General features: G+C 46.7%; 1 protein-coding gene across 7 annotated transcripts in view; it reads left to right on the top strand.

Moving 5' to 3' along the window:
• LOC138745763 (glycogen synthase kinase-3-like) overlaps positions 1–15586 on the top strand; it is an 89305-nt gene that overhangs the window by 17507 nt on the left and 56212 nt on the right. For 5 of the 7 annotated variants that reach the window (XM_069903060.1, XM_069903061.1, XM_069903062.1 and 2 more), the window contains exon 2: positions 5105–5200. The exons of 1 other annotated variant lie outside the window; for it this stretch is intronic. In XM_069903060.1, the coding sequence (XP_069759161.1) occupies positions 5105–5200 (96 nt within the window). Of the gene's footprint in view, positions 1–5104; positions 5201–5903; positions 5986–15586 lie in introns of all 7 variants that reach the window. One more of the 7 variants, XM_069903066.1, reaches the window with a different exon arrangement.

The raw sequence follows: 15586 nt of genomic DNA, 5'->3' as shown, positions 1-15586 counted from the left end.
CTGTGTCCACCATAAACACCACCTCTTCTCCCTTGGGACCAATTTTTAGTTTTACCAGGGGTTCCCTCTTATACTTGGTCCCTAACATTTGGAACCCCTGACCCCCCCTAATCTTCTTCCATAAGTTCGAGGGCACGCAATTCCCTCTTGTATCGGGGGCATTCCCTCTTAAAGTGTCCTTCCTCATTGCAGTAATAGCACTTAACGAACCTCCGGGGTCTTCCCTCTCTTGGATATCTTGGATTGTTTAGAGGAAGGTTTTGTTTTCTTTCCCCTCTGGATTCGGCATTCATCTGTCGGATAGTCTGTACCATAACCTTTGTCGCCCTCTTTTGATCTTCTTCTCTCTGCACATATACTTTTTGCGCCTTTTTTAACAGGTCACTTAGGGGTTTTTCGCTCCAGTCCTCCTCCTTTTCTAGTTTCTTTCTAATGTCCTGCCATGATTTGGAAACAAATTCAATTCGAATAAGCTGTTCACCCATTGGTGTACTAGGGTCCAAGCCCGCATACTGTTGGACATTCTTTCTCACCCTCTCCAAAAAATCAGTAGGGGACTCATCTTTCCCCTGGTGGTTCCCAAATGCCTTGGTGAAATTGTGACCCTTTGGCACAGCCTCCTGTATCCCTTTAATTGTCCACTCTCTATATTGTCTCATACTTGCCAATCACTCGGGTGTTCGTTTGTCCCACCTGGGTTCATTTAAGGGATATTTTTGTTCATGGGGTCTGGGGTCCCCAGGTTGTTTATATTCCCACATGAGGAGGGCAGCCCGTCGAATCATCTGCCTCTCCTGGGGTGAGAATAATGTTCCCATTATTGCCTGCATCTCTTCCCACGTGTATGTGTTTGGTCCCAGGAATTGGTCGAGCTGTTCAGCCAGTCCTATAGGATCTTCCAATAACTTTTTCATTTCTTTCTTAAATCCCCGCACCTCTGTACTAGTTAGGGGAACATTGACATATCCCGTTCCCCCTCCCGGTCCTCCCATAGGAACTTCCCTCAGGGGATTTAGGCTTATTGAAAACTTTGATGGTCCTGGACCAGTCTGGGATCTTGTCCAGGGTCGGTTTACCAGTGGAAGTTTAGGGTCCGACTCCCTTAATTCATCCTTTTTTTCCCGGCCCCTTTCGGGGCAATCAGATTCATCACCTTTCCCCTCCGGTAATGAGCTTTCCTCGGGCGCAGTAGGCACCGGGGGAATGTAAGGAGGGGGAAGGTTGTCCAGAGGTTCCCACTTTTTTTCTCCCGCTACCCTCAATTTAAAACATTTTGTTAAGGATCCTGGCCAGGGAACCCAACAAAATGCATACGCTGACTCTTCTTGATTCACCTTTGGTCTCGAATTTACATATATGTTTAATGCTTGTCTAACCCAATCCTCATCAGATCCAAATTTCGGCCACCAGATCGAGGAACCTTTAATAGGTTGTTTCGACCAAAGGAGACAATATTGGACCATCTTTTTCTTGTTTTTGTCTCGATATCTTTTACTATCCCAATTTTCAAACATTCTCCCCAAAGGGCTGTCAAGGGGAACTCCCAGGAATTGTCCTGAATTTTCAGACGAGCCCTTAGATTTTGATCCTCCCATTTTCCCACCTAGATCTGTTTATCGTTGCTGAGGACCCTCTCGTTCTGGACCCTACTCCCTTCTTCTCAGACGCCTCGTCGGAGGTACTGTCCCTCCTTCGGTTACCGCTGAGGTTTCCCTGGGGTTGACCCCTCTCTTCTCGGCACTTCGTCGGAGGTGCTGACCCTCCTTCGGTTACCGCCGAGGTTTCCCTGGGGTCTATCCTAGAGTCCCACAACAGGGTCCTCACGCCACGACAAAAGCTCTATACCTGATCTATTACGTTAGGTTTTTTTTCCAAACAGGTGTATCCCGTTACACCTGTTACCCAATCCCCACACCACAATCGTAAGTCGTCACTTACCGGTGTCTTCCCGGGGATTGAACCGTCACCCTTCTCCTCTCCGTCTTGTCGTGTCACCTTGTCCGGATACCACTCGCTCAAGCCGCCCGAAGCGACGAGCAAGGGACTAGGAGCCGCTGAAATCAGCGGGGTGCACCGCCTCCGATGTCCCTCTTCTCGCCTCCCCTCACGGCCGGAGTGTAGATCCCGGACGAAGCCCATTTGTCAGAAATAAAACTTCTCACACATGAGTCTCTTTAAAACTGATGACACGACAAGCATTATTTACAAGTCTGCAGAGTTGGACTCAACTGGCTTCTCACCAGTTAAGCCCCGATACATACAGTGCATTGATTTTTATGCCCTTATTGTTTGCCCTTCCCCTTCTTATTAATACTGTTTTAATTGGTTAGTATTGCAAAAGCATTCTAAGTATAACTGCATTTTTAATTATCACGTTCGTTACGTACGCTGCGAACTCTACATACACTAAATTCTGTTTCTCACCCTTCTTATCAATCTTTTGTCTCCAGCATGTCTCTCACTATGACCATGAAAAGATATGTTTAAAAAAACATATCCAGCTGAACCTTGTGTCCTTGGCTGCTAGTAAGCTCCCTGTCCGTTCTGGCTTCCCTTTTTATGATTAATCATCACATTTTAACTTAAGTCATTTTAACCTAAATTCTCTATATAACAATCCTCTCTCGATCCGTGCTGCTGTGTCCTCTCATAATGTTGTAAGGTCATTTTCCTTTTTTCCAACGACCAAGAGATCCATATTCAAACTTTCCTCCTATCACCTGCTTAAAACACCCCAGAAACAAGTCTGACGATCTTTGTGCACTTCTCACGCTTCAGATAAGGAAACTGTACACATGACTCCTGATGTAAGATGAACAAGACCATTCGATGTGAAATTGGAGCTTGCGCGCTACTGTGAAGGGTGGAAAGAAGGACACAAACTCAAGAAATCAAAGTTAAAGATTGCTTTATTACACTGGCAGCTCTACTTCAATTCTCTCCCCACTGCTGTTGCTGGAGTGATGTCACAGTCGTGCCGGCCTCCAATTGGTCAGTGCTCCCACCTTTGTTGATTCCTGCAGTGCGGTTTTTCCTCTGCGACAAAAGTTGTTGGTCCCCGTGGACTCTGTGCGGTCACCAAGTTCGTCAACCATCTTGTGTACAGGGTGGCATCCCAGTTAGCATGAACCCCCACCTCCCCAGAAGTAGTGATTGGAGCGCTGTTCGCTGCTTTCGGTTGCCTATATCTGCGTCGTGGGGGCTGACTTGAGACCAGTTTGATAATGTCCAGATGTGCTGGCTTGAGGTGGTCGATGTTGAAAGTCTCTTGCTTCGCACCAATATCCAGCATATTTAACCGTGAAGTGTGGAATGAACGATACACACCCAAGAAGTCGAAGATGGGTTTGTTGAACTGGCAGCTCTGCTTATATTCTCTCCCGCTGCTGACGACAGGTCTTTCGAGACTGCAGCACCGGCCTCGAAGTAGTGGGTGTTCCTGCCATTGCTCATTGCTTCCCGCCGTGCAGGATGTCACCTGGGATGAAGTTTGTTGGTTCTCACAGGGTCTGTTCAGTCACCGCGTTCATAAGCCATCTTGTGTAATGGGTTTCGTCCCGGTCGCAGGCCACTATAACCATATATTCTAGAAGCAGATGGACCCCATATTTACAAAGGGTGTGTTTAAATATTTAAATGAGGCTCTGACATTCCCTTTCTCCTTAAGGCCTCAGTTTATGAAAAGACATGTTGAAGTAATCGGTGCTCCTGTTTGGGGGTCCCTTGTCCTCATTTTTCTTTTTCTTTTAGCAAAGTGATGGAGGGGAATGGGGTGGTTTATGGGGGGATTTCTTTATTCTTTCTTTTAACTATGACACGTATTTGCGTTTGATTTGTGTTATTATTAATTGTGAAATGTTTGTGGATTTAATTTATAAATTATATTTTTAAAAAATATCAGAGGTCAATCCACAGGACCTAAAGTGGCCAAGAGCAACACTGGGGATACACTCCTGCCCCCCACCACCCCAAATATCAATGTGATCCACTACGATCATTGACTAAATCATCGAGGACCCCTTCACCCGGCCAACAGCATCATCCAGCTATTCCCGTCGGGAAAGAGATCCAGGACTTTCAGAGCCAGTACCTCCAGGCCCAGGAACAGCCTCTTCCTCCAGGCAGGGAGAACGTGGAACGATTGATGAGCTGCTCATACAAATACTCCTCGACTCTGCTACTTATTCAACAATATCAAGTAATTTTTCTGGACGTGCTGCACATGTATCATTTGTCTGTTGGTGTGAGGGCTTGGTTGTGTGTTGGCATGTGTTTACCCCAGAAACCCTATTTCTCAGGTCGTACTTGTGCTATCCAATGGTAATAAATTTGACCTTGTACTTTGGAGCGGGTGCAGAAGAGATGTCCTGGATCGGAGAATGTATCTCATGAAGCAAAGTTGACTGAGTAAGGCTTTTCTCTTGCCCGCCCCACCCCCCCACAAAATTGACTTTATTTACAAATTATTTACAAAGAGGAAGACCATTGCAAGTCTTTTCTCCTCCTCCTGTTGTATCCAGATATTCCCTTCACTGCACATTGCTGTATACGTCTCTGTTTACCTTCATTGCCACCACTTTGATACCGTGTGGTTACTGTCCCCCTCTGCTGTTAGAGGAGTTCCCCTTGGTCTCAGCCTCTCAGTGCCTGGTAATGGGAGGATTATGATCCATCCCCATAGTGCCTTCGTGTTGGCTGCGCCAACCCACTGTCCATCCCTCCGCATGACTCCTGCAGCCTGGAATGTGCCAGTCGACAGCGTTGCCGCCCTGACATCTCCACTTGCTGAAAGACCAACAGGTTTAACATACAACACGAGAGCACAGTACAAGCACTTCGGCCCTCGATGTTGTGCCGACCGATGTATTCCTACCAAAATAAAAATAACTAACCCCTCCCTCCCTTATAACCCTCCGTTCTTCTTTCATCCACGTGACTCAGAGCCTCTTAAATGCTCCTAAGGTTTCAGCCTTCACCACCACCCCAGTTCTAGGGCTCGTCCCATGTCCCTGACCTGGTACACATACACTGCATCCCCTCCCATTGTCACCCTCCTGCTCCCCTCACCTCGAGCCAGTAGTAAAGGTGGTTTCTGTTCCAACAGGTGTTGGGGACCTCAACCAGGGTGCAGATCCGGGAGATGAACCCCAAGTGCACCGAATTCAAGTTCCCACAGATCAAAGCACGTCCGTGGGCCAATGTAAGTGACCCGATGGTGAAGCAGAGCTCCAAGGGTGGTCTCCGTCCTCTGGGTCCATCCCCAATACTGTCCCCTGTCACCCACCAGGACCATCCCCAAAGCCCCCATTTCCCACCAGGCCTGTCCCCAACCCCCTCCCCTGTTGAGATCATCTCCAAAACCCTGTTCACCAGCGGGCCTGTCAACAAAGACCCTCTCCCCCACCGATCCCATCCCCAAAGCCTCTGTCCCCCTCTGGGCCCTTCCCCAATGCTCTGCCCATTTCTTGGACCATCCCCAGAGCTCCTGCCTCCCACCAGGGCCTTTAACAAGCCCCTGTCCCCCAACATGCGCAGCCCAAAGTCCCCATCCCCAAACCCCACCCCAATTGGCCCATCCTCCATCAGGTCTGTCCTCCCACCAAACCCTTTCTCTCACTGGGATCCTCTCCAATCGATCACCCATCCCCCTTCCCCACCTATAGGCCTTGGAATCTGAGCTGCTCCTGGGACCCCCAGACAGTGGAGATGTGGGGAGGGCAGTGTTCCATCTCCTTCCCGGTGGCAGCGTCCCATACCTTCACCAAGCTGGGGAATCCCCTGAAACCTTGGCACAGGGATATCTGTCCCATCTGAGCCAGTCCTCTCTCTCCCCCGACCCTGGAGAATGTAGCCCAGTTCAGCTGGTTGCTACAGTAAACTCTGCCCTTCACCTCTTGCTCCAGGACTCCTGCTTCCATTGTCCTTCAACGAGCTTTGTGACCACAGCCAGGAGCTTCCCCCTCCTCGTTACCCTTGGCCCTGTGGGTGAGTGGAATTGGGGTATTAAAATTTGGGTGAGACCTGGGAAAGAGAGTGGTGATCATCCGGCCAGGGAGAGGCATTGGGGACAGAGTCACTGGGCAGGGGTCAGAGCATTAGGGAAACAAGGGCACTGGTATTGGAAGCAATCACAACTCATGGAAAGTAGGAGGAAGAATCCTGGGAATCATTGAGAGTGGTGAGGTTAGTGCCGCGGTTAGAACAATGCTGTCAAGAGGCCAGCAAGCCGAGTTTGAATTTGACAGTCACTGGGGAGTTGTACATTATTCCTGTGTCTGCGTGGGTTTCCACCAGGTGCTCCTGGTCCTTCCACCATTTAAAATGTACTGGGGGTTGTAGGTCATTGGTGTAATTGAGTGGTTGTGGCTCATAGGCTGAAAGGGCCTGTTCCCGCGCTGCATGTGTCAATCTAAAATCTCCATCTAAAATGATAGTCCAGCCTGTCATGAATTTTATTAAGGATTCAACTCAAAAGTGTGATCCAGATAGACAACTCCGAAACAGTCCTTTCGGCCCTTCTTTTCTGCTGGCCAAGCTGCTTGGAAGCAGTCCACATCCCTCTCAACCTTTTCATTCCACAGACCCATTCAACTCACATTACATTGTCAATCTCACGTCCTGTGGGAAGAAGTTATTTCCCTGCCTGTCAGCCTGATTTTGTTCCTCCATATCTCCTTCCTGATGGTACTGGGTCAAAGATGCTATGTGCTGGATGTCTGCGGGTCTATTTACAGGCCCAATCCCTGGACAATCAGAGGCTCCTTGTCTCGAAGTCCCATCCATGTGGCCTCTCCCTCATCAATCCCTCATCGGAACACAACTACCCCCTCCTTACCTACCTCTACCAGCCCTTAGTATCCTCATCACAGTTCCAGGCACCTGTTATGTTCACCTTTGATGACCTGCGCCTGCTCTAATTTGGACCCTGGCCTCACCTCTCTCTTTGGCTTGGCTTCGTGGACGAAGATTTATGGAGGGATATGTCCACGTCTGCTGCAGGCTCATTGGTGACTGACAAGTCTGATGCGGGACAGGCAGGCACGGTTGCAGCGGTTGCAAGGGAAAATTGGTTGGTTGGGGTTGGGTGTTGGGTTTTTCCTCCTTTGTCTTTTGTCAGTGAGGTGGGCTCTGCGGTCTTCTTCAAAGGAGGTTGCTGCCCGCCGAACTGTGACGTGCGAAGATGCACGGTTGGAGGCGCTATCAGCTCACTGGTGGTGGTCAATGTGGCAGGCACCAAGAGATTTCTTTAGGCAGTCCTTGTACCTCTTCTTTGGTGCACCTCTGTCTCGGTGACCAGTGGAGAGCTCACCATAGAACACGATCTTGGGAAGACGATGGTCCTCCATTCTGGAGATGTGTCCATTCCAGCACAGTTGGGTCTTCGGCAGCATGGATTCAATGCTTGCGGACTCTGCCAGCTCGAGTACTTCGATGTTGGTAATGAAGTCATTCCAATGAATGTTGAGGATGATGCGGAGACAGCGCTGATGGAAGCATTCTAGGAGCCGTAGGTGATGCCGGTAGAGGACCCATGATTCGGAGCCGAACAGGAGCGTGGTAATGACAACGGCTCTGTACTCACCGATCTTTGTGTGTTTCTTCAAGTGGTTGTTTTTCCAGACTCTTTTGTGTTGTCTTCCAAAGGCGCTATTTGCCTTGGCGAGTCTGTTGTCTGTCTCTTTGTCGATCCTTGCATCAGATGAAATGGTGCAGCCGAGATAGGTAAACTGGTTGACCGTTTTGAGTTTTGTGTGCCCGATGGAGATGTGGTGGGGCTGGTAGTCATGGTGGGGAGTTGGCTGATGGAGGACCTCAGTTTTCTTCAGGCTGGACTTCCAGGCCAAACATTTTGGCAGTTTCCGCAAAACAGGACATCATGCACTGGAGAGCTGGCTCTGAATGGGAAACAAAAGGGGCATCATCTGCAAAGAGTAGTTCACGGACAAATTCCTCTTGTGTCTTGGAGTGAGCTTGCAGGTGCCTCAGATTGAAGAGCCTGCAATCCGTGTGGTACAGGATGTAAACGGTCGACCTCACCTAAACCATTGGAATAACCTGCGCCTTCTACCCTCGAGAGCCCGAGGGAATCTGCACCCTCAGCAGTGTCCTGCTGGTGCACCATCGAATGCCCTCCATCCCCTTCCAAGGGTTCCCTGCTGTTATCAGGCTCCTGGATGGACCCCACCCTGGCAAAACTACCCATATTTTCACTGATCCTTCTGTACCTCTACATTCCGTAAAGGGGTCAGGGTTGTGTTGTGGGACTGGTAGAGAACAAAGCACCAATATCAGGAGACAGGGAGCAGTGTAGAGTCCCCCAGCTCCAGGAGACAGGGACCAGCACAGAGACCCCCAGTTCTGGAAGACCGGCTGAGTTGTACACAAGTCTGGAAGTGGCTGGGCCCAGAAGTATACAATGCTATGTTCCAGGGTAAACTGGAACAAAAGCGAGGAATGCACTTTGGTAAATCAGTCCGCTGTCCTCTTCACAGTCAGATCTGACTACCTGAAGGTGTCGGGGAACTGGCTTGGAGAGGCTGAGGCATGCAACAAGAATTGGTCAGAGCCGATTGTAAAGGTTCACCAGAAATTGGGTCTGTGGGAATGACATTCCTTCGCAGTAATGGGGAAGAACCTGGTCATCAGGTGCAAGGTGCTCTCGGTACTGCTGCGTGTGATGCAGGCGTGGCCCATCCCACACACCTCTGCCCTGGCTATTACCAGAGCAGTTTCCCTCTTCATGTGGGGGTCCAAAATGGATGGAGTGGGAAGGAGGTCCATGTACGTCACCAGACTATGGTGTTATGAGCCCAAAGGACCCCAAAACCCAGCAGCAATAGACATTCACCAAGACAAGTCGTTATTTAAAAATAAGTTGTTTTATTTATCTTTTAATATTAAAACAGAATCAAACTTTAACTTATCTCTATTAACTTAACTAACCTTAATCGCCTTCTAATCTAAGCGCATGTGTATGATGTGTGTGTACATTTAAGAAAAGTTATTTGGTTCACAGTTCAATCTCACTTCTCATTCTTCCAAGTTCACTAGTTGTAGGCAATTCTGATACTGTGTAAGGAATTGAACATGTATAAAGTTCATCAGGCTTTGCCACTCAGGAAAGTTCTGTAGGCTTTGCAGAGAGAGATTTGTTGTTCCAGGATTTCCACAACTGAGCTACCACCATTAGTCAGCTCAATGTGTCGCTGATAAAACTTGGCCCATCAGGGTTCTCCAGATAATAACCTCTTTCTTTCATGCTAGCACTGTGTTCCTTCCTGTTCCACTTATTCTGAGAGAAACATCAGACAGATAGCGCTTCCAGCCATCTGCCACTCTGGTTCATACAATCTTCTCCTGGCTTGCACTGTTTAGCTGCTTTCAGTGCCACACACACTCTGGATAAAGCTTGTTTCAGCCCTTTCTCTCTCTCTCTCTCACTCCAATTGAGACTACTAGAAAGCCCTTGTGACTCTCTCACTTGCAAACCCCCCCCCCCCCCCCCCCATCCACCTCTTCAGCAAACAACAGAAGTTATCCTTCTTGGTCAAGCTGTTGTCTTAGCTAAACAAAACCCTGGGGTGACCTTTCTGTCGGCATTTTGTAGATATTCAACCAGCCAGCCTGTCTCCAAACCAAAACAATGGTCTAGTTATTTCATGACCTCATTTCAATTAGCAGCTACTTGTGAAATGTGCATAGCATTCTCCATCGTTTCTGTGATGTAACTGAATATGAATTCTTCAGTATTTCAAATAAGATCTGTTTTAAAATGTGTGTATGTATTTAACCTACTCTAATTTTACCAGATTCTCCCAAATATATATTCCATTACAATGGGGTTAAGGGTGTAACCAATGTGGCCCTCATCGTGTGAGGCTGCATCAGGCTGAGTATGGAAACTAAGTACAAGGGCACAAAGTGCCTCTATGAACCAAGGATCTCCCTGTCTCAGGTGTTCTGAAGGATTGGCGCAATGTCCCAGTCAGCTGGACTTTGGCACATTACCTTTGTGGAAAAGTTTTCATAGACAAAATTTTTGACAACAAAGCCATCAGATAGTGGTCAGCACAGAATTCCTGCTGACACAGAGAGGCCAGGACTTGATGAATACTGCAGGGTGGTCCCCTGAGCAGAGAATCCAGAGACAGATATCTAGTCCTCCCTCTGGTTAGCGAGAGTGAGGCCATCACGGACAAGGAGTGTGGCCTGAAGGACCAGGTCAAGGAACTTGAGCTGCAGCTCGATGACCTTACTCTGGTTAGGTAGAAAGAGGCTATCATAGACGAGAGCTACAGGCAGATAGTCGCACATGGGCCCATGGGACGAGGTGCAGTGGGTTACCGTTAGGAGGAGGAAAGGGAGGCATCAGGTTCATGTGCAAGCACCCGAGTCTGTAATCTTCAGAAATCAGTACTCCACCTTGAATACTGCGGAGGGGGATAGTCAGACTATGATGGGCAGAGGTGTGGTGTCAAACTCTGTAGGGATAAAAGGAAAAGGGCGATAGTGATACGGTGAGGGTTAGTAGGATAAGGAAAGAGACAAGTTTAAATAATTTGAGGGCGGAAAAACAGGAAGTCGTAAACAGATGTTGCAGTGAAAATTGTGAGAATGGTAGAGAGGAGGATTTGCAGAAGGTAGGATGTAGGAGTTCCCTGAGTTTTATTTATTTTAATGTGAGGAGTGTAGTAAAGAAGCTGGATGAGCTAAAGGAGTGGATTGACATGTGGCATTATGATGTTGTGGCCATTAGCGAGACGTGGTTGAAAGATGGTTGTGACTGGCAGTTGAATGTTCCACGATTTCGCTGCTTGAGATGTGACAAGAGTTGGTGGTTCAAGAGGGGGAGGTGTGGCATTACATGTCAGGGAGGATATTACAGCAGTGCTGAGGCAAGATAGACTGGAGGGCTCGTCAAGAGAAGCAGTGTGGTTAGAGCTGAAAAACAAGAAGGTTGAGGTTACTATTTTGGTATATTATAGGTCTCCAAATGGGGAAAGTGAACAAGGAGAGTAAATGTGCAAGGAAATAGGTGAGATATGCAAGTGAAATAGGGTGGTGTTGGTTGGGGATTTCAATTTTCCAAACATCAATTGGGAAACGCAGTCAGTAAAAGGGCAGGATAGCTTAGTATTTATGCATTGTGTTCAGGATTGCTTTTTGCAGCAATATGTTGAGACGCCAACTAGAGGGGGAGCAGTGTTCGATCTGTTGTTTGGGAATGCAATGGGGCAGGTGACAGAGGTGAGCATTAGCGAGAACTTCGGATCCAGTGATCATGGGTCCATTAGTTTTATCTTAATGATGGAAAGGAATAGGTCGGGTCCGAGGTTGAAGTTCTTCGAGTGGAGGAAGGCCAGATTTGGAGAAATGTGGAGGGATTTGCAGAGAGTTGTGTGGGCTGAACTTTTTCCTGGAGAGGATGTAGAGAAAATTTGGGGGGCATTTAGTGGTGAGATTTTGAGAGTACAGGATCTTTATGTTCCAGTCAGGCCAAAGGGGAAGACTAAAGGTTCGAGGGAGCCATTGTTTTTTGATGAAATTAAGAAGTTGGTTTGGGAAAAGAGGGAAGCCTATTACCAAATATAAAAAAACAAGGGATTAAGGAGATGTCTGGTCATTACTTAGATTGCAGGAAGAACCTTCAGATGGAAATTAGAAAGGCAAAAAGAAGGGATGAGGTGTCCATAGCTAATAAGGTGAAGGTGAATCCTCAGGGTTTTTCAGATATGGGAACAGTAAAAGGAGGGTTAAACATAGAATAGGTCCACTGGATGATGGGACTAGTGAACTATTTCAGGAACCGTATGAGATGGGAGAAATATTGAACAAATTTTTCTCGTCTGTATTCACGAGGGAAACGGACATTGGGCTATACAAGATCAGAGAGGCAAAGGGCTTAATTATGGAAAGGATAAGGATTAGTAAAGCGAGAGTTTTGGAGCTTCTAGGGTCAATTAAGGTGGATGTCTCATGGTCCTGATGGGACTTTTCGCAGGACTTTAAGGGAGGTCAGGGAACAAATAGTTGGGCCACTGACATGATTTATCAAAGATCACTGGAGGAGGGTGTGGTGCCGCGGGATTGGAGGGTTGCAAATGTAGTTCTGTTGTTCAAAAAAGGCAGTAGGTGTAGGCCAAGTAATTATCGGCCAGTAAGTTTGACTTCCGAGTGGGGAAGATTATAGATGGTATACTTCGAGATAGTATGTACAAATATCTGGATAGGCAGGGATTGATTGGGGACACCCAGCATGGGTTAGTGAAGGGAAAATCATGTTTGATGAATCTTGTTGATGTTTTAAAGAGGTGATAAGAAAAGTGGATGAAGGTAGGGCGGTTGACGAGATCTATTTAAATTTTAGTAAAGCTTTTGATAAGGTACTGCATGTAAGGTTAGTTAGGAAGGTTCAGTCGCTAGGGATTAATAGATAGTGAGATAGGTTCAGAGGTGGCTGGGAGATGGAAAGCAGCGAGTCATGGTGGACAACTATCTGTTAGGATGGAAGCCTGTGACTAGCGGGGTGGCTCAGGGATCAGTGTTGGGTTCCCTGTTTATCATTTATATTCATGATTTTGTTGAGGAGGTGCTTAATTGGGAAAGCAAATATGCAGATGATACGAAAATAGGGGGAGTGGTGGATGGTGAGGAAGGTTCTCTTGGATTATAGGATTTGGTTTGTTTGGAAAAGTTGACAGATGGAATTTAACGTTGACAAGTGTGAGGTGCTGCATTCCAGAAAAAAATATTCAAAATAGGACAAATACAGTTAAGGGGAGGGTGTCGAGGAATGGAGAGGAACAGAGGGATCTTGGAGTTATGGTACCGAGTTCACTGAAGGTGGATTCCCATGTAGACAGGGTGGTTAAGAAGGCATATGGTCAGCTGTCCTTCATAAACCATAGTGAAGAGTGTAGGAGCTGGGAGGACATTCTGCAGCTGTTTAAGGCATTGGTGAGGCCAGGTTTGGAGTACTGTGCTCAATTCTAGTCTCCAAACTATAGGAAGGATATAGATAAGCTGGAGAGGGTGCAGAGAAGATTTACAAGGATGTTGCCTAGCTTACAGCATCTGGATTACAGGGAGAGATTAAGGAGACTGGGACTTTATTCATTGGAATGTCGACGACTGAGAGGCGACTTGATGGAGCTATTTAAAATTATGAAAGGAATAGATAGAATAGACATAAACAAAATCATTCCCCTGAGAAAAAGGGAAGGTTGGAACAAGAGGCCATGAGTTTAGGGTAAGAAGGCAAAACTTTAGGAGAAGTATTAGAGGATGCTTCTTCACTCAGATTCTGGTTGCTGAATGGAATGTTCTTCCGAATGAGATAGTTGCAGCAGGGTCCCTTCTGTCATTTAAGAGAAGGTTGGATGTGTACATGGAGGTGAGGGGGTTGGAGGAATATTGGCGGAGAGTGGGAGGATTGAGCTAGTGGATTTGTTCTGGTGAACCGGTGTGGACTCGAAAAGCTGACATGGCCTGTTTCCGCTCTGTCAATGGTTATATGGTGACACAGTTTTGCATTTCAATGTCCCATCCCTCGTTACAAAACTCTCTGCTCTCCACGTTAGTGTTGCACATTTCTTCACTGCTGCTATGGCTGGACTCAGAAAGTTTATTTGATATTTTTCCAACTTCAGTTTTGTATCTGCTTCATAAATATGACCAAGCACATATATTCTCGCGTCCTTTTGTATTTTTATCTTCATAATTTGTCCTAATAATATATTGTAATCCTTCCAAACATCTTCCACTTTTACACAGGTCCAAACCAAAATGGAAAAAAAAGTCCCGATCACCTGATTACATTGAAAACATTTCTCGGAATAATTGGAGATAAGTCCATTTAATTTATATGAAGTATAGCAGAATTGATGTGGAGAATTGTATTTTATATCTGGCATTAATCATATTTGTAACACTCTTGACACAATCTTGACCCTATTTCTTCTTGAATTTTTATATTTCAATCTTCCTTCCACCTTTGTTTCGATTTATATTAATCCTTTCCCCCATATCATATTTGATGTTTATAAAATCTCCTTCCCACATCTGAAACACATTTCTGATACTTAGGTCATTTTTCTGGGGTAAGATAGAATTGGTGTAAAATATTAGACTGAACCAGTCCATATCCTGCTTTTCTAATTGATGTTGTGCTGTCCTTACACCAATCTGACCAGCTTCTTTCTGAAATTGTCACATCCAAGTCCGACTCCCATCTTTCTCCTGACCTCTGCTATCCTGGTTTTGAATTTTCATTGATAAATTTAGGTGTTTTCCCCATCCAGACTCTTTGTTCCATTTCACTAATTTTAGGTGGGGTCAACGTTGGTCCCTATCTTTCTCTTAAGAATGATCTAAGTGGGAGAAAATAGAAGAAGGTCCCACTAGCCACTCCGTATTTGTGCTTAATTGTTTGAAGAATTTCTTCCATGTAGCAGTCTTCAAAATATCTTATACTCTGTCATAACACAAATTTAATATTCTATTGCCTCTGTTCATATTTTGACACACTGGTACTTTTCTTGAGATCCCTACAATTTTCCCTAAACATACATTAATTTCTTGCCACGTTCTGATCAGATCTATCTGTCTTTTTTTCTTGTGATTTGACTCTCCATTTATTGACAAAATACTTTGCTTCCCCTCCTCCATTGTTGTCGGGTCCATGTGGGTCCCACAGTTTAAGAACCAGACCAAAGCGGAGGTACAAAGCACACTTTTATTTTGGGGATGGAAACAGGACAACAGGGTCGATATGTTAGGCAAACTTCTACACACAGAGTACGCAGGGAGCCTGGGGGAAATTACATGAATGTACACATTCAACATTCAGGATCAAGGTGATATTGTGAGTTCCCTCCCCTACTTAACCTCGAGACTCACCCCAACCCAGTGTGGAAGGTGCTACCTACTAGCCACGAGGAGTTAAAAGAGGCAGAACAAAGGGGGACATGGTCCTTTATAGTTCTGCGGGCCATGCTGGGAGGGCAAATCACTCAGGGAAGGCTGGGCCCCATTGAATGCTGTGGCCAATGCTCGAAGCCAAGTGCAGGGGCTTGGCAGGGGTCAGTCGAGGTGATTCACATGGGCCAATTGGGTGAAGGTCAGGTGTGAGTCTGGCATGGATGTCTGGACTGCAGCTCCTGGTGATTGAGTTTGGCCAGTTGGGTGAAGGTCATGGTTGAGTCTAGCCGGGCTGCCTGGACTGCAGCTCCTGGTGATTTAGGTGGACCAATCGCAAGGGTCACCTTGATGGCTTGGAGTGAGTCTTTGACCTTGATTGGCAGGTAATGTATCCACCGAACTGGAGCAAAGCAGCGCCACCAGGTGGTGGACACTGCCACTCCATGACAATCCACCCCTTCGGAAGACACACTGCTTGCCAATAAAGTGCGACAGGTAATAAGAAGGTCTTATTATATGCCGATGTGCATGTAAATTGTCCATCTCATCATGGAATAACTATAGCAATGATAACAAAAATAATTGCAGTCCCCAAGTGAATGATAGTCACCCAAATGCCACCCGTGGAGCCATATAGCCCCCAGGGTCCCCATGAGGTGGTGATGCT

This window comes from Narcine bancroftii, chromosome 11 (genome assembly GCF_036971445.1).
Source record: "Narcine bancroftii isolate sNarBan1 chromosome 11, sNarBan1.hap1, whole genome shotgun sequence".
NCBI classification, from domain to species: Eukaryota; Metazoa; Chordata; class Chondrichthyes; order Torpediniformes; family Narcinidae; genus Narcine; species Narcine bancroftii.
Note: the sequence above shows the minus strand (reverse complement) of the source record. Positions and strands in the feature narration are given on the sequence as shown.